General features: G+C 36.3%; 1 protein-coding gene across 2 annotated transcripts; it reads left to right on the forward strand.

Annotated features, from left to right (window-relative positions):
• Positions 1–2,586: 2,586 nt before the first annotated feature.
• On the forward strand, positions 2,587–19,266 carry LOC126823646 (uncharacterized). 2 transcript variants are annotated; one of them, XM_050552604.2, is made up of 5 exons: positions 2,587–2,846; positions 12,477–13,195; positions 13,400–13,711; positions 14,593–14,734; positions 16,531–19,266. In XM_050552604.2, exons 2-5 carry the CDS (start codon positions 12,499–12,501, stop codon positions 18,692–18,694), a joined length of 3,315 nt encoding a protein of 1,104 aa, XP_050408561.2. In that variant the 5' UTR covers positions 2,587–2,846; positions 12,477–12,498; the 3' UTR covers positions 18,695–19,266. The 2 variants fall into 2 exon arrangements, with proteins under 2 accessions (XP_050408561.2, XP_050408562.2); XM_050552605.2 differs by lacking the exon at positions 2,587–2,846 and having other exon boundaries at positions 12,407–13,195.
• The last annotated feature ends 223 nt before the right edge of the window (positions 19,267–19,489 follow it).

Below are 19,489 nucleotides of genomic sequence, written 5' to 3' on the forward strand. Positions count from 1 at the left end.
AAATAGTAAATTAATTTTTCAACCTGGTGGCCATTCAGAGCAGAGATCTATTCTCAAAGTAGATAGTTCTCTGTGTGCGGAATGGTCCAGTATATCCTAACGTTTAAAAAGGCAAAGATCTATGTTGCATGTTTTTGGTGTTTTAAAACAAGTGCGAGCAGTTCATTTAGATAAGTTTGGGAATAAAATATATTCCTTAGTCGTCATTCAAAATGACACACCCTCGGTCTTGGTCTAGTATAAATGTCAATTTAATTGGATTTTATATATTGATTTGTTTTGTGCTCAATCTCCCTAGATAAAGTCATGAATGTGGAGATATTACGGATTGTGTTTCCCAGTCCAATTACAGCTGAAACTAATAAACCAGTCGTCTTTCTTACTAAACCATTTCAACAGGAACTGACAATGACGTCATTGCAGCCATCTTGGAATAGGAATCTAAGTCCATTTATCGATCGAATATGAATTGGCGGAGTCTTAGACTTTTTCCAGGCAACGAAACATATGCCCACAGCAGCTAAATCGAACGGGCAGTCGCATATTTTTATTTTTGTGGGTAATGAAACATTTATAACACACTAAAATCTGACTAAGAGTAGGGGGGTTGGATGGCTGAGTGGTTAGCGTGAGCGCGCTGTATCATAAAGTCTGTCATTGAGTCGACTGGCGTGGTTTCGAATCCCCGGTTGTACGTGACAAGGAGTAGGGTCGCCTGTCCAACCTCGTGGGTTTTCTCCGGGTCCTCCGGTTTCCTCCCACTGCTAAAGACCCCTACGCGGAAGCGAATTATAGAAATAAAATTAAACCATATGTTAGTCCCGAAATGACCTAGTTTGTGTCGAATGGACGTTAAACCCCATTTCTCTCTCTCTCTCTCTGTAACTAAGAGTAACAACTCATTATCAGACAATCATTAGAATTTGTTTGGCCCATGCTAACGTTTTGTATCAATCTGAAGTCAATCAAAACGATTATATGTAGGCGTAAACACGGTGTATAAATATAAAATCAATCAGATGATAACTATGGTCTCTAAAGCATCCACGGGATTTTTCATAGTGATCAAGGGCCATAACTATGGCAGTAAGTATCGGAAATAATTAAAATCAATAGGATTCTTCGTGTCATGACCTAAAGCACTGTGTATAAATTTAAAGTCAATCGGATATTAACTTTAGCCGCTTGGGGACCAATTCATGGCCCAAAAATCATGTAGAATAAAACTTGTTCCATGACTAAATGAAATAACACACTTGATCTACCTAATACCCAAATCACCGTACGGCTGGTCTTGATGTAATATATACGTCCTCCTGCATTTACTATTTAAAGGCTGGTGCAGGAAGGAAAGCCTGACAAGGACGGATGACTAGTCGTTCGGATGGGACGAAAAACCGAGGTCCCGTGTATACGTTGGTGTACACGTAAACGACCCCTACGCAGTTGGAATTCGATATAAGAGTAGGTCATAGTGCCGCTGCCGAGCAAAATTTCCCTCATAGCACACTGTATGTCGTATGCCCGTTTTCATTAGTCCAGTCGGAGCAGAACAGTAGGACGTTAAACCCCTTTTTATTTCATTTCTATTTAAAGGCATATAAGAGTAGGTCACAGTGCCGCTGCCTGGGCAAAATTTCCCTTATGGCACACTGTATGCCGTATGCCCGTCTTGAATAGCCTTGTCGGGGCAGAACAGTAGGGCATTAAACCCTATTTTATTTCATTTCTATTTAAAGGCATATAAGAGTAGGTCATAGTGCCGCTGCCTGGGCAAAATTTCCCTCGTGACACACTTTATGCCGCATGCCCGTCTTGAAAAGCCTAGTCGGGGCAATCATACGTACGGTCTGTCATTGAGTCAACTGGCGGGGTTTCGATTCCCCGGTTGTACGTGACACGGAGAAGGGTCGCCTGTCCAACCTCGTGGGTTTTCTCCGGGTCCTCCGGTTTCCTCCCACTGCTAAAGACCCCTACACGCAAGCGAATTATTGAACCATGTGTTAGTCCCGAATTGACCTAGTTTGTGTCGAGTGGACGTTAAACCCCATTTCTCTCTGCCTCTCTCTCTCTCTGTCTCTCTCTCCCTCTCTCTCTCTCTCTCTCTCTCTCTCTCTAGTCGGGGCAGAACAGTAGGACGTTAAACCCCATTTCATTTAATTTCTATTTAAAGGCATAACATGTCAGATTACTCATACATATTACCTTAAAAGGCGAAACAATGTACTATGTAATATAACTTTGCTATCTGATAAAGAATATCAGAGTATTAAAAAAAAATCCCAAGAAGTATGGGCATTTTGTACAAAAAAAAGACAGTGTTATTACTATATTTATCTAAGGTGTATAAAGATGGCGACGTGAAAGAATTTTGGGGCCTAATTGTTTATTGATAGAGTACAATAATTATGTGATGAATCAAACTCCATATTTAACATTTATGTTGGGGCTATTAATTAGAGGCCATTACATTAGGAAAAATACACAGGAAGCATACTGTGGTCCTGTTTTTTTTTACAGTATTAAATCTTTATGTGTGTAGGTCTAAAATTTAATACCCACACAGTCGTTAAAGTTTTTAATCTATGATATGGTTTGTATAATTTGTATACCCCGCGTATAATATTTATGACACTATTTCATCGTACAGTCTCACAATGAAACGATAATTTACAACCTACATGTTTATATACTGATATGATAAAGGCACGTTAAATTGTTTACGTAGTCATGGTACACTCGATCGTTTATGACTGACATACAAGCCTATTTGCTACGATATATCGCTCTAGGATAAAGTGGCTTAAGGAACAAGAAAGATTCGGAGAAATATTTTGCCCTCAGCAGTAAGTTATAATTTTATATGTAATGTTATATAAGATGATAAATATCATAATGTCCGATCTTCAATAGTGGGCTACAATATGTTATGTACACATTAGGCTATACACTTATCATTTTCAAAATGTACACCTACATATACTTATGTAATATTATGCATCTGATTCACTGTGGACCAAAAAATATTCCACATTTTCCCTATGTATTCTTCATTAACCCGGTTAGGACACAGTAATGTGACCTTAAACCCTATTTTATTCATGTTATGTGTGCTTTATTTTGGAAACAAGAAGATTTCATATATTATAACAGATGGTTTCAAGAATAATTAAACTTGATATTTAGAAATTTGTCAATTGATTTTTATATATACATGTTGTTTTTCGGTGTAAGCATGAGTGGGTATGGATATTGAAATTCGCCGGTTAAGGCGTAAAATCACCCCGCTAATTATCCTCTGCTAATAATTTGAAGAGTATCGGGTGTTGTAACAATTAGCAAACACAGCCATATTTGTATTCCAATATATGTGAACTACCAATATACATGTCGGGGTTTTTCGGCATTATAGAAACGTATTTTATTAATAGCTTAGTGTGGAAATTGTACCCGTAATTATTGACTATTCTACTGCTAAAGACACCTAACCGCAAAACGTGAGTTATGTACAATGTAAATAAAATTGTACATTATCTTAGTTCCAAAATGACCTAGGTTGTGTCGAATGGACGTAAAGCTTCATTTCACTCCCTCCTTCTGCATACAACATCAAACATCATTTAAAAATCGTGTTCTTTGTTGTTTTACACTCTCCATCTCTGATATTAGACATAGGTTGCTTTAATAGCCAAAGTAACTCATATACATTCTAAGATCTTATAGTTCCCATTACATTGTTAATTACTTACTTTGATACAGTCATCAAAATCACCGTGAAAATTACATTTATAATTCTGTTAATAGAATAATTATCGATAATCGAAAAATAAAACCCATTGAGCCATATAAAGGCTATCAACGATCTTATAGGTGACATTTTCCCTTTCGTTTCTTGTGTGATTGATCAGATCATTCATTCATTGATTTTGTAATTATTTTTGAAATATGTAATCGATCGCTCATTTCAGAGGCAATTGTGTTAAATAGGTGGTGTTATTTGTTGTATGTTAGGTTAGGGTTCTAGCTGAATATATAGACCAAACAAACGATATTCGGACAAAGTACGGCAAGCCATCTGGTGGGCTGATGCCCCCTGCCGCAAACAGATGACACATATTAATTAACTGTAAAGCACCGAGCAATCAAACTGTTATCTCTATTTAGCCTAAACAGCAAATGCTTGTCATCGAACTTGGTCAAGGCATTCGCCTAATAAACACATACACAAAGTTTGAACAATCTAGCTCAATTAGAGTTAGTGTGTCCCAAGGGGTGTGGCGGACAGACGGACGGACGAATCCATTTTAATTAGATATACATTTTCCAAGGAACATAATAATATACAATTTTAACAAAAGAGAGAGAGAGAGAGAGAGATGGGGTTTAACGTCCACTCGACGCAGACTAGGTTACTTAGGGTCTAACAGAATGGTTTAATTTTATTTCAATAATTCGCTTGCGCGTAGGGGTCTTTAGCAGTGGGAGGAAACCGGAGGACCCGGAGAAAACCCATGAGGCTGGACAGGCAACCCTACTCCTTCTCAATTTAACAGAAGACACAAAACATTTTAATTAAAGCACATACGCAACAATACCCCACTTCAATTCACAAGATGTTACAAATTAGCAATGTTCGCACTTGCTAGTAGGGATCTGAAGGGTGGGAAACTCTGTGGACCTATGGTCAAACTATAGAACGCAAGAGATCCATATCTGCTTCACACCTCGAGAATACCTGTTCTCAAACCTTAGCTAACTGTAGGCAGGCGTTCACTATGTTCCAGTTCCGATAACCCGACCCCGTATCTTTAATTCTACAAGACACAATGTCATTGTTTTTATTAATAGTATAAAGACCCTATTAGGGTCAAGTTCGCTGTCATTATTTATACAATTTTATATCTCTCTTAGAGTGTTTTGATTTAGTAGCTTGGTTACAACTGATAAACGTTCACCTCAAGAGCTCTTCTTTGAATAACACACCGGTGAAAATTAATCACAGAGACAAGTTTACGAGGTCCTACACGACTCTTAAAATCTGCATTTACCTTAAATAGTTTGAAGGGGCATTATTGGAGATTAGATCAAGAGTTGACAGTTCTATTCATAATAGTTAAAAAATTAGATGAAGTAAATAGAATATGCGGAAAATTTCAGTCAAATTGCTTCAGTCTGAACCGAAATATTAGCTTTTGAATTTCAGGCTAGCCACGATCATCGTTACTAAATGTCTCGATTTTCCAATTTTACGTTTAATTATTTTTCAAAAAAGGTATTCGCAGGCTAGCGATGGCATTGAGAGTTGATTATGGTCTGGATAAGTTAATTAATATCTAATTAATAATTTAGATAACATTTCAGGCAATAGACAGATTTAGCTCTTGTATAGTGTATGTTTAACAATAAAATAATAGTTTTATGAGATTTGAGACGTTCGCTTCAAGTGCCCTTCAGGGAAATTACAGATATTTTACGCTCTTCTTACAAATCTAGGAATGGCAATATAAAAAACTTTTGTGCAGTCAGAATTATTAATAAATGAAGAAATGAAATGAAATGAAATGGGGTTTAACGTCCCACTGTTTTGCTCCGACCGGGAAAATGAAGACGGGAATAAATGAAGAGATCTCAAAGAAAATGAACTATGCGTAAATTTATTATAACTCAATATTATCCATAATCAAATTAAAAACACGAATTAGAATTCAATACTTGTCAATGTCAATCAATATTGATCCTGTTATCTTACCATGGAAATAGGGATCATAATATCCAATATTTAAGACACAATGAACATTTTAAAATCAGTAAACGACGTGGAATACTCTATCGGCATAATTGTTACGAGTGCCAGGCGTAATTAACAAAGACAAAACGTAATATACCAGAAGATAATACGGAAATAATTAAAAATGGCTGGTTTACAAACGACAAAATAATAACAAAACCTGTGCAGAATGAACTATGCAGGCGCAAACGTATGTCGCTCAATTTGCACTGTTCGCGCATTTCACCGAGCATAATTGATTAGAAATAACAATAAACCAGCGGTTGCCAGGCAAGATACACCCACATTTTGCAAGGGATGGATAGAAACAAGCTACAAATAAAAGCGATTTTTCGTACAATCGGGGGCCATAATCCAGGAAGTTATGACATGAAAAGCGTGAATATCGAAAGGGACTGAGATAAAATCGGATAAAAATTATGTCTTCTAGAGTGTCCATAACCTAGATATTACATACTTTTACACTATTTGCGTACAAGGAGCGGCCATTTTGTAAGGCAGTTGCTGTCTGATTTTCACGAAATTCGAACTCAACCGTCTTTAGGGTGATACATTTAAACGTTTCTTTTAAAAATCGGATAAACATCGGGTTCACAATCTAAAAACATGACTTTCGTAGAATCAAGGGCCATAATCCAGGAAGGTACGGTCCGATATGCGCGAATATCGACAGGAACCAAGGTCTTTTGATTATAATCATATCTTTCAATTTTTATCAAAATCAGATAAAAATTGTGACTGCTAGAATGTCCACAGCCTTGGTATTACATACTTTTACACGATTTGCGTACAAGGAGCGGCCATTTTGTCCGATAGTTTCAAACTCAACCTTCATTGATGTGTAACGGTGAGATATTTAAACATTTAAAAAAAAAATGAATACAAATTGTGATTTCTAGCGGGTCCACGAGTTAAAAATACGATTTTTCGAACAATCAGGGGCCATTATCCAGGTAGTTACGATCGGATATTCGCGATTATCGAAAGGAACCAAGATCTTTGTGATATAAAGATAAATTTAAAGTTTCATTCAAATTCGGATCAAAATTGTGGCCTCCGGAGACTAGAGTCCACAACCTTGATATACCATATTTACACTATTTGCATGGGGAGGGGAGGCCATTCATTCGGCAGTTTTGGTCCAATTTTCACGACATTCGAACTCAACCGACAATTTGATGTAACGGGGATATATTCGAACGCGTTTTTTAATTGGTTAATAATTGCGACTTCTAGAGGGACCACAAGCTAAAAACACGACTTTTCGTACAACCAAGGGCCATAATTCAGGAATTTACGATCCGATATGTGCGAATATCAGAAGGAACCACGATCTTTGGGTTATAAACATGCAGTTCAGGTTTCATCAAAATCAGATGAAAATTATGACCTCTAGAGTGTCCACCAGCTAAAAACGTGACTTTTCGTACAACCAGGGGCCATAATCCATGAAGTCATGGTCCGACACATGCACTTTTCGTAAGAAACCGAGATCTTTGGGAGACAGACGGACAGGGGCGACGGCATAATATGTCCACATGAAAATCTGGGCGTATAAAAAATTTGAAAAATGAATTTAATCACTTTATATACATTCATGTTGTATTTTAATAAAAATTGTGCTTTTAGACTCATTTTTTCTAGTTTAAAGTTCCAGAGAATATAGCTATACGCCCTTTAACTGTGGCTTTGGTTGATCAAAGAAGTTATAAAAATATTGTAATGCTTTTTGGTAAAAAACATAATGCGTGCAGGTTATTAATGTACTAGAATGTGGTCACCTATTTGTAAGGAAACAAAAACGGCGACGGCACACTGAAAGGGTACGTAGCTGTCGCAGTGTTATTAAGCAAAAATCATAATGCAAAATAAATAATGAAATGAATCATAAAGTTACTAGATTTATATTTGAAATCCTTAATTTTATTTATTAATATTGATATGTATTATGTAAGTAAACGCTATATGTAACAAAGAGCTGAATAGACAACAAAAGAACATGTGTTTCTTTTGATGTTTTGTATTCATTGCTTGTTTTTTTTTTTATATTGCGTTATATATTCATGATATGTACATAACACACACAATGGCGATATTCATAAAATATTGTTTCCTTTCAAATTAATAGTTAATATGAAACGTGCTCTTGTATAACTGCACTGATGTTATTGATAGAGATAAGTTTAACATATTATGAAAGTTGGTTAAGTCACACCATGATTAACAACAGAATACATGTATAATATGATAGCTATAAAATACTTTAGATAAACGATTATTCAAATTTTGAATGTTATATAATTCGTGTAGATTTTGAGGGTTATCACACACATAGCTGAGTACAAATTACACCTGAAACTATATAAGATGTATTTGTACAAATTCCAGTAAACACTTCTATCAAGCCAAAACAGAGTAGATTTTCTGATAAAATTTACATATTTTTTTTAAAAAAAATCATAGATTTCCAACATTTTTAAAAATTGAAGCTTAAAAATGGATACACGTAAATTGGATATTGCAAAAACCAAACTCAATCAACTTGTGCTCCAGCCAACCTCATTCTCAAACTTACGATTATTCTAATACATATATTTCAAACTTATAAAATATAACTAATAAACTGTGAATATGATATCTGTACTGATGGCGGTTCAACGTGGTTTTATTATCTAATTTTAATCAAAACCATACATTATGTGTAATTTTTCTTTGTTCGAGAAGTCAATAGCCTTTAATTGACGTAAGTGTTATACGCATTGTCTTAAAATGGTTATTTAAGACGACTATGTAATGTATACTCCATATGAATACTGAATTGTACTCAGAGATCCTGATAAGCTAACAGGTAATTGATTGAAATCAAATATACCAATTTTACGTATTGTTCTTGGTCTAGAGAACACAAATTGAACTCTATCAAATTTAGAATTCATAATAATAATATATGAATTAAATATATCAAATACGACAAAACTGCGGGCTGATAAGACATACAAACTACACAGTTATTGCAAGCAATAAACACCAGATCAAGTGAATGGATCTTGAGACCAGCATTCACTGGGAGACCCACGAACACAGGAATATTTACCAAACGTAGAGTTGATTGTAACCAAAACTTTTGTTAAATTATGGATTCTAATATTTATCTGGACTGTATTTAATTGGGGGATTCTTAGCTATATAAAATTTTATGTAATTTCCTCTTACGTCATTATACACTCATGAATGACATACATATATAGGTGCACGTAAACCGTATTGATATATCGATTTGTTTGCTGACAAACCGAAAGGTGTAGTCTGAACTTTCTGTAAGCAGATATAAATGATATTAATAGAAAGATCAGCTGTTGAATTAGTTGAACATAATTTCTTTTATAGAGGTAATAGTTTCTAGAATACAATTTTGCGTTTAGGAGACTCCTATGTAAGCAGAGAAATGCCTTTGGTATATCATATGATTGTCCACTGTAAAGTTAATTCTGTTCACGTATGGATTTTACAAATTAAGGTGTATATATCATTTGATGACACAGGTACTATTACTTTAAACCAATCATGGCAGAGATATTGTTGTAGAACAGAAGTACAGTAACACATTGTCCAAACATGAAATAAAAAAAAACCCTTGGATAACGTGCCTTGATTGTATTTAGAACGAGTTGAAGGCAAATGTAAATAATTCAACTCAAAGTTGGGGCCTTAAAACTGAACACTCTATACACTGTCACAAAAAGAAAATCCGTGAAAAGAAGTAAAAAGTTCTGGAAACAAAATTTACCTGGAACATTTTATCCGTATTTGTTTTCCCTATAAAAACAGAAATTCCTTCAAATAACCTAAATTCTATTTTCAATACAGAAAAAAAATCATGGTATTTTTGTTACCAAAACATTTTCCCCATTTTTAAAACATATTTCAAAATCCATAAACCACAAATTACATTTTCATTAAGTCAAATGAAAACAATACAAATATTACATTTTGAATCATTGTAAGTCTTTGAAACATATGTAGAGCTAGCTGTCTCCTATTTCGCCGATGGTGACGGGTCATGAGATTGTCAAAAATACAAAATCAAACACAAACAACGTGTGTGCATCGCGTGCAACTTCTGAAATTATATTCAAAGTGGACTGTTTAAATTCGTGGTATGATGAAATACATTTTAAATTATTATATTTTTATTTAATTTTTAAATCAAAAGCAAGCTTGTTGAGGTTTAAATTATTATTATTGTTATTATTATTATTACAGCATATTTATAGCGCGGAGCAGTTTACTAACTGTTTAAGTGAATTGTCATTATAATGGTTAAAATAGCGTCTTCTTCGGTTAGTCATAAGGGTTGGTTAAGTCTAGTATTTCTAGAACACCTGGTACCACTTCTTAGTCTCCTGTACTTTGTTATTATGTTCCAGCTGCGTGCACATGTTTGATAATGCCCGGGGTCAACTGCTTGGTTATATGCCCACAAGACTCAAGTATATAGGACCTAGTACAGTACTGCATTCAAAAGACACTTTAAATATATCAAAGCAGACGAAATAAACTGTTGATTGATAATAAACAGGGCAGCTTGTATAACAAGGCTGATTCCAAAAAACATAATTTAATTCACTCTATCATTGCCTGACGACCCCTTTATCCCTCTCTGCACGTTACTAGTTAGAATTCTAGCCTGTTAACCTTCCCACGGTACAAGTATTGCGTGTCGATTCATCACGCTTTAAGTATAAAGAGTTCAGTATTATAAAATGGTTTGTCTTGTGATTTGTTACAAATCTATTATTGTTCAGAATATACAATACATATTTAATAAGTTATACAGTGGTCATTAATAAAATGGCGTATAACTAGCTGTAAAACATTCTATTTCTATTCTGAAACCGTGGCTAATTTTAATACTGAGTACATAACTCATGAAAGTAGAGATTGTTCGGCCACAGTTTTTTTTTAACTCAAACCCTAACCCTAGTTTGCCCTTATTATCGCCAGTTAACGCCCATTACCTGTGGCTCAAACATTCGTCCTCCCAAACTCAGCCAATATTACTGTACATCATTACATACCATAACACTTGCTGAATAATCGAATACGTTTTGAAACAGTAGATTATTTGGAAGAAATGACAACTTAGATCTGTTATGGCAAATATTGTATTAATAACAGCAACCTGTTAATAAATGAACCATGTCTTTCTTCATTGCTCCATGTAAGCTTCAGCTATGACGTGTGTCATTACTTTAAAAGCAAAATCTACCATTCAAACGTATTTTTTTTTTTAAACAATATTTTTAGTCATTAAATCTGAATTTGGATTGGGGAACAGGCTATGCCTATGTGTAACCCCTCTCTCTGATTTAGGTACATGTACACATTATAAATATTTACATACATACATACATACATACATACATAATTACATAATTATAGAGCATATATGATACATCATGGATAATATAGAGACTTAGATGATTATACAGAGTGCAGGGCTTGGAATGACTTAAGAGTTGTTTATGGAGATTTAAATCTTTTTAATAAAGAGTATTTATAGATATACAGTAAAGTGGGCCTAAAATGAAAAAAACTTTAACGAAGTTGTACCAATTTACACCTAGTGAAAAGTCATTCAATCTTTATAATCCCCTGATTTATTTTGTGTGGGATTGATTTGCTATGTTGGCAATCATTTTAAAGTATTTGTGTCTACATACCTAAATAATAACCGTAAAAGTAAGAGTAAAATAAATATTGTAGTGCTTTCAACTTAAACTGTTGACCCCATTTGTTTGCTATAGCTAATTATATGGTACTTTGTAAATGAATAGACAGATTGGACGTTTCTGTCAATAGGTTTTAAGTAGAGGGGGAACGTTGTTTCTTGGTTATTCAAAGGTGAATATAAAACATATAATCCGTTTTGAATGGGGTGTTTATGATTTGTTGATATTTTACTGACTGCTAGTATATTGTGTAAACTTTATATTATCATATTGGTAACTATTTGGGCACACATGTCATATTTATTATCTTTGATGAATGTTTTGGTTAGAAGGGCCATTAGCGTTCTTTCAATTCTAAGGTATATTTCCTTTAGTTTTTGGTATACATAGCAATTCAAATTATTGATATGAAAGCTTTATAATAGAACTGTAAACAATTTACTTCTTAACTGAAGCTTCTTATGTTACGGATAAAGCTAATTTTGAATGATTGGTTTACTTGGGGTTGACTTATGCCCTCTTAAATAATATCCTTATTTCTTATTGTAATCATAATATATTCATGATAGAGTTTTTGTCCAGTCTGTAAAGAGCTATCCTCGAAAATAAAGAAATATTTTGAAGATTCATGCAATTGATAGTTATGTTACCCTGTGGACTAGTTTAATCAATGACGATCGATAACTAGCTTCAGTAATAAAGACGTGTTTGGCATTTATTTATTAAAACATTCCAGGGTGTACCTAACAACGCTGGCCCGTACACGTATCTGTATCATTTATTGATAATGTTGATCGATGTTAAGATCTAAAGATTGTGTTAGCTAATGTAGCGTTATAAGGGTTTTAAGACTTATTTACTCTAGAGAACAACATTGATACAGGTATAAAGTCTCTTAAATTGATACAGGTATAAAGTCTCATTGAGTATATGCTTTCTTTATTTGTGTATTTCAGAATGTAAATAAGATCATCGTCGATGGATCAAGGATCAGGAGTGCAAAATCTGGTAACAGATAGAGAAAAAGAATATCTGGCTAAACTGTGTTGGTTGCTTCACGATGCTGGGACTTATGCCTTGAGAAGTACTTTCAACAGTATCCACCCTGCCATATCATTGAAAGATCACCTCGCACAAGTCCATATACAGTCCGTTCTTGCAAAACTTTATCAACAAAAAGCCATCTCAGAGAAGCAGTGGAAAGTATTATATCCCCCAGGTAAAGGCGCCGTCAGCTCGCAGTATTATGATTCCAGACTTTTGGTGATATTGCTTCAAACCATCTGTCATTTGAGTCCCCCGTATCCTAATGGTTGGGCCACAGTACCATTAGCTATGGACACCAGTCTCAGTGCCGATGTGGTGCGTCTTCAGATTTTTCTACAACAAATCGGATCTCTTGTTGGTGTTCGACATGAAGAGTATCCAGTCCTGTGGAGACAGGTAGTTGGGGTTCTTCTTCGCCATGGTGGAGCAACTGTTCGGAGTAAAATTCACCGCACTGACACCGAACAACTGTCACTAGAGCAACAGAATTATTATATTCACCAAGTAAAAGAAATATGGGGAACTATTGAATCGGATGTGGGAGCGATGAGACATCTTAATGGACCTAGAGCATTGAACAAGCCTTCTAAAGGTTCTAGGAATAAAAAGTCAACCGAAGAACACGAAGGTAACGAATATTATATGCGTTTGTTCTTATAATTTCTGAAATGAATATCTTTAAAAAAATATATGAAAATTAAAATTAACGATGAAGATATGTATGAGTAATGGCCACTACTGTTCTACACTCACCGATCACCTACTCAGGTATGACTTATTTCTGTTAAAATAATCCAGTTCTCTTTTTTTTTTTTTGCATTTCACCAAGCAGGTTTGAGCTTAGAAGATAAAGTCGTTCTTGCAAAAATGTTTAAACTTCTCGTGGACAATGTGGTGGCAGAAGATATTATTGATAGACTTCAACAAGGGCAAATTATCAAAATAACAGACCGCCAGGAAATAATGGCTCTCTCCCGAAACTCCGACAGAATGCAATACATATTAGCAAAGATACAGAACTCTAAGTTACCATATGCCTTAAAGTTGCTCTGTGATGCTCTTAAGTTTAAATATACGAAAATATATGATGAAGTGACAGAGCTGAGAAGAATTACTTACAAGCATGGAGTTAAAGAAACTAAAGGTAATTTCCCGATCTCATGATAAAATTATAATCTGCCAAACACTTTCACTATACTGTTAATAACAATAATAAAAATCAAACATAAGGGGTTCTTGCTAATGGACGGATTCGGCAAAGTAGAGTTTCGCAGGAAATATATTCACCACTGCAGAAAAAACGTCATAGTGGGAAATAGTACCAGTTGTCCATGAAAGGCAAGTATACCCTGCCTGCCATCCATTACTGCCATTGTGTTAAATGAGTGCGATGAATCTGAAATATATTAATGTTTTACCCCCGCCCTTTTCAGCGAACATATAAGCTGTTTTAGGTGGTACAGATTTCAACTAATCTAGCCTAGCTGTGGTCTGGAAATTAGATAACTCTTGTCAGGAATACTCCACCACTACAAATGTCTGGCAATTATATAGCTCTGTCAGGGGTACCCCAACACTAGGAATGTCTGCCAGGGTGTTTTTGCAGTACCTGAAGATGTACGGTACACTGCTGTAGGAATTTCATGTGGTACACTTTTGAGCTAATCTAGCCTAGTTGGGGGGGGGGGGGGCGGGGGGCATGGCATTTTGGGCTTGGAATGCCACATCCACCAACAGATACCCGGCAGACTTACATTCTGATGATACCAGATATGCATGCATTGATACCAAATAGGAGACAATTGGTACACTTTCAGCTAGGTTAACCCGCTGGGCTCCCGCTCTAGTATCTTGTACATATTTATACATTGTATTCGTGGTTTACGTCTTATATGACTTCTGCCTTATGCGATTGGTGCAATCTTTTTAGAACCATTTATTCAGCATAATACTATTGATTACATTTTTTTTAATCTATATGTTCTTTTTTCTTTATCAATACCTAACTGGTTAATCACATTTCAGATATGATTGGACTGTGTAACACAGCATTAAAAGCCCATTATAATAATGTGTTGACTAAATGTTGCCCCCTACCATGGATTGAGAACATCAAACTACCTATCAATGAATATTACACTAAACTTGATATATTGAACAGCGACGGGTAAGCCAACCAAATTAACCATACATCATATTAATAATTATATTATGCGTGTACGAACGAGTAAGGGTCTTATTATACCAACACAATACTTGGCCGGATGGTTAAGCTGAATGGTGATTTAATGTATGAATTATACTATTCAAAAAAAGTAGGGGATATTTGATTTTGGGGGCATAATACTAAAATATGCAAATGACTACGAAAAAAGTCACTATAGAACCTAACAGAAGAAACATTTCCAGTTACATGTGACGCCCAAACGCACCAATAGCTACCGCATGGAATGCAGGTGATGCTTGGGATCATCATGGGGGTCCAACCCAAGATTTGCACGACTCTGACTTTGAATGTTACAGTCATTGTGGCATTGAATTCCAGGGTGGAAACATCAGTTTAATTGTTTTAGTGACCAGAAAACAAATTTTGATATGCGTCGGCTTACCCAAAATGAAAGGTTACGTGCCCTTGGCATGCTACAGATCGGCACAACACAGGCGGTTGTGGCGCGGACGATGAATGTTTCTCAGTCTGTCATAAGCAGGCTATGGTCCAGATACCGTGATACACAATCTGTACAGGACAGACCACGCTCAGGTCGACCAAGGGCGACAACTTAAGCCCAGGATCGATTTATCCGTACCTTGGCCTTGAGAAATCGTGTCATCACAGCAAATCAGATCAGCGCTCGTCTTCAAACAGACACTGGTGTGAGAGTGAGTGGCCAGACGATTCGGAATCGACTGCATAGGGGTCACCTTCGCGCCCGACGTCCTCGCGTGATCCCTTGTTTGAGAGATCATCACATTCAGGCAAGACGTCGTTGGTGTAGGGATCGTCAACACTGGGATAATCGACGCTGGAGCAATGTGATGTTTTCAGATGAGTCAAGGTTCACTGTTGATTTTTTGGACAGACGTAGGAGGGTGTGGCGTCGTCGAAACGAGCGCTTCCAAGACGTTAACGTCATCAGACATGATCGATTTGGGGGTGGTTCTGTTATGGTGTGGGGAGGCATCACTGTTGCTGGAAGAACGGCTTTACATGTTGTTGCAGGGCGTGTTACAGGCCAGTACTACCTGGACAACATCTTGGCAGTCCATGTTGTGCCGTTCGCACGACGTCATGGCCGCCGTTTCATCTTCCAGGATGACAACGCAAGATGTCACAGGGCCGGGATCGTTACAGGTTACCTCCAACAACAGAACATCACTACATTACCTTGGCCAGCACTGAGTCCCGACCTCTCCCCCATCGAGCATGTCTGGGACATGCTTGGACAGAGGTTACGTCAACGTCAACAACGTCCTGCCAATGTCCAAGAACTTGCTGCTGCGTTGCAACAGGAATGGGACAATCTGGACCAAAATGACCTTAGACGTCTCATTAGGAGTATGCCACGTCGGATCAATGCTTGTTTGGCAAACAGAGGAGGATTTACCCGTTACTGACTTGGTTGTGATGCTGTGGTAACTTTGCTGTTTGACCCCGGGTATCATTTTACCCTTATAATGGTCAGTCTGTGCCTTACTTAGTCTAACGATCATTTGGAATAAATCGATGAATGTGAACTTCATTTCATTTTGTCATTTGTTTCTTCGTCAGTTTCATTAGGTGACTTTAATAACACTTAAAAATCAAATATCCCCTACTTTTTTTGAATAGTTACGTTTATGGAACCGAAAAAGTTTGAAATGTCGATAATTACGAATGAGCAGGCATTTGACAGATTTATTTTTATAGAAAATTATATTTTAATCGTATTGTTTTAAACGAAGACTGGACATATTTCTTTACAGGCACAAAGTTCGATTAGCGGATATTTTACCCGAGAGAGTTTCTGGGAGAGCAGGGAAAAGGGTGATATTGGAAGGAGAGGCGGGTAGTGGTAAATCAATGTTAGCATCTATGCTGGCTTACAAATGGGCTTCTAAACCAGCTTTCTTTTCGCAGTATTATCGCTTTCTTATTTTGGTTGACGCTCAAGGCTGCTCTGGGGATTTCCGTGAGTATGTCTACCACCAGACTATGCCTAACCACAGCAAAGTTACATGCGATGAGTTTTGGGTGACTTTAGAAGAACATGCAAAAGATGCTGTATTTTTAATTGATGGGTTTACCGGAGGTAGTTCTGAACTAACTCGGATCATGGATGGTACCATTTGTAGAGACAGCTCCGTTATTGTTCTAGTCAATCCAAATACTTCTATGAGTCGGTTCTTTAAACCGGATTACAAACTATTCAATGTGGGGTTAAGTGCCAAAAGCGTTTCACGATGTTTGTTGGGATATGCGGGCATAGTTCACATTGGAGCTGATGATTACGAATCATTGTTAGAAGATTTAGAATCGTGGCGTCTTGGAATGCAAATGTGTAACCCCTTTATTTGCATGGCTATCATAATCTCGTACAAATACGCAAATCTTGAAATTAAAAAAGTAGAGAACTTGACTACATTATTTGAACTCTATGTCAAAGGTTTGGTGGTGCAGTTTTGTAAAAGGCAACACGTCGTTCTGGAAAAGGGCGAGTATCCTCAAGAAGTAGGTGATATTGTTCATCTCACTGAAGAACTATGTTTTAACATGTTGACATCAAAGAAGGCATATTTAACAGAAGGCGAATTGGTAGGTCATACACAGAATATAAACATTATGAAATTGGGCATTTTTCAAAAATCTGTAATTAGTGGTCTTATCAAAGGCCATTGTTCTTCAATTTGTAGTTATATGGCGGCAAGATACCTTGCTGATATGTTACTAGATGACTTACATGATACATTGGACCAGCGAAATCTTCTTAAATACACCAAGTATAGCGATATGGTTTCTTTTCTAAATGGAATCTACGCTACTGATCCGATAACAACAACATTAGAAACCATTATTACGGAAATGATGCGAGTATCTAATCGACACTGTAGAGTCGTATCGATAGAAGATTCTTCTGAAGTTAAAGAACAAATCTATAGCAGTAACCTAGTGACTTTCAGTCAGAGTCTCCATAGTCTTTCCGAATGCAACAATTCGTATATAACTCGATTGGTGGCTGAATCTTTTCCAAAATCACTCACGCTTCACAAAAGAGGATTGTATCCAATTAACTGTTTACGGGGTCTCGCAAGAATTCTTGAAAGCGGGCATTGTCATTTAGTAAATTTTGATATGGCTATGCATCCGTTTTACTTAGGTCAACAAAGCACCTACCTGGAACTGGCTTCAGCATTATCCAGTTGTACCACACTAAAAATAATCAAAGCTACCTGGACTAGACTAGATATGGTGGCACGTTTTCTAGCTATCGCAACACAAAACAAACCGCAGCTTGATTTGGTGCACATTGATTTTCATGGAAAACCCGTTTCTGAAGAAATATCAGCAGTTACTTGGGATGATTTGCAAACTTTTTGTGAAAATCTTTCTAACACAACAAAGTTTGTATTTAGGCGTTGTACTATAGCTTCAATCGCTGGCCATGTTATTAATTGTCTTCCAAAATCCATTCAAGTGCTTGACTTTTCTCACACTACATTAAATCTCATTAGTGCAACTGATCTAGCCTCTTATCTCGAACATTCTCTCTCTCTCAAATCTCTTAACCTGACCGAAACAGGACTAGAAGGATCAGCTATCGTTGCATTAGCTCATGGATTGAAATTAAGCAGCTCCATCGAGACACTTCGACTTTGTGGGATACAGTTTGATAGGCCTGGGATCTTTGCCCTTGGACAATCACTGCGTTTGGTGACAACATTAAAGAGGTTAGATATTGGTGGATGTGATCTCTCTACAAATATGTGTGCTATTCTATCTTCGGCTTTGGAAGAAAATCATAGTATGAAAACCTTAGTGGTGTCCACTTCACAAGTAACTGAAGAAGGTAAACTTATGATGCATGAGGGTGGAACTGGTGATTTATCTGTGGTTATAAGTGACTATAAAGCAGACGCAATTTCTGTTTAATACCATTCAAAGTAATGGCCGCCTCAATAAACAAACTAATGATTTATTTACTTCATACCATATTAATGTTTTCTCAAATCGTGATTTAGTGTTCTTGCCCATCTTAGTTTAACATAGTCCCAAGCAAGCAAACAAAACGTTTCGCGTAAAAGAGCCGACAGTGGGATTGCTTCCCCGGAACTCCAAACTGCACGTATATTAAACTCTTACGATTAAACATTATTATAAATAAGTAGTGAGGCTTTACGTAGGCTGAGACTTTTGCCCAATCCCTATTTAATATTATCTTTTCGCCACTCCCTATTTTGAATAAAAACACCGAAAAAAATGCTGGTAAAAAGACTTAAAATAGCTAAGTTGTTACGAGATGAAATTGCAAATAGTGGTCACCCGTCAAATGTTATTTAATCACTTCAAATACTAAATTAATTAGATAATCAACGTCCGCCCATGCCAAATAATAATTAATCAATACCAATTTATCAAATTTGATCTGTGATATTATTATGTTTATTAATCATAATATGTAGCATTAACATAGTTATATTTGAAAATAAATAATTTAATAAAGATTGGTGTAGTAGATACTAGTATATGGTTTTATCTCTCTTAAAGAGTCGGATAAGTAGATATGTTTCCGTAGATGACATTTACACGTTGGAATTCGATATACGGTGCAAAATGCCCCCCCCCCCCGCAGCACATTGTACGATATGTCCCTGTCTTAAATAGTCCAGTCGGCTCAGAAAAGTGGGACTTTAAGCCCCATTATTTTATTTCTTACTAGATTAGATG

The sequence above is a fragment of the Patella vulgata genome, chromosome 6, assembly GCF_932274485.2.
Source record: "Patella vulgata chromosome 6, xgPatVulg1.2, whole genome shotgun sequence".
Classification (NCBI taxonomy): domain Eukaryota; kingdom Metazoa; phylum Mollusca; class Gastropoda; family Patellidae; genus Patella; species Patella vulgata.

Excerpts from the sequence above, each read along its gene's own strand:
- LOC126823646 (XM_050552604.2), top strand. The coding sequence starts at position 12,499 with ATGGATCAAGGATCAGGAGTGCAAAATCTGGTAACAGATAGAGAAAAA. Across the intron at positions 13,196-13,399 it reads GTCAACCGAAGAACACGAAG|GTTTGAGCTTAGAAGATAAA; the intron begins GTAACGAATATT and ends TTCACCAAGCAG. Across the intron at positions 13,712-14,592 it reads TGGAGTTAAAGAAACTAAAG|ATATGATTGGACTGTGTAAC; the intron begins GTAATTTCCCGA and ends ATCACATTTCAG.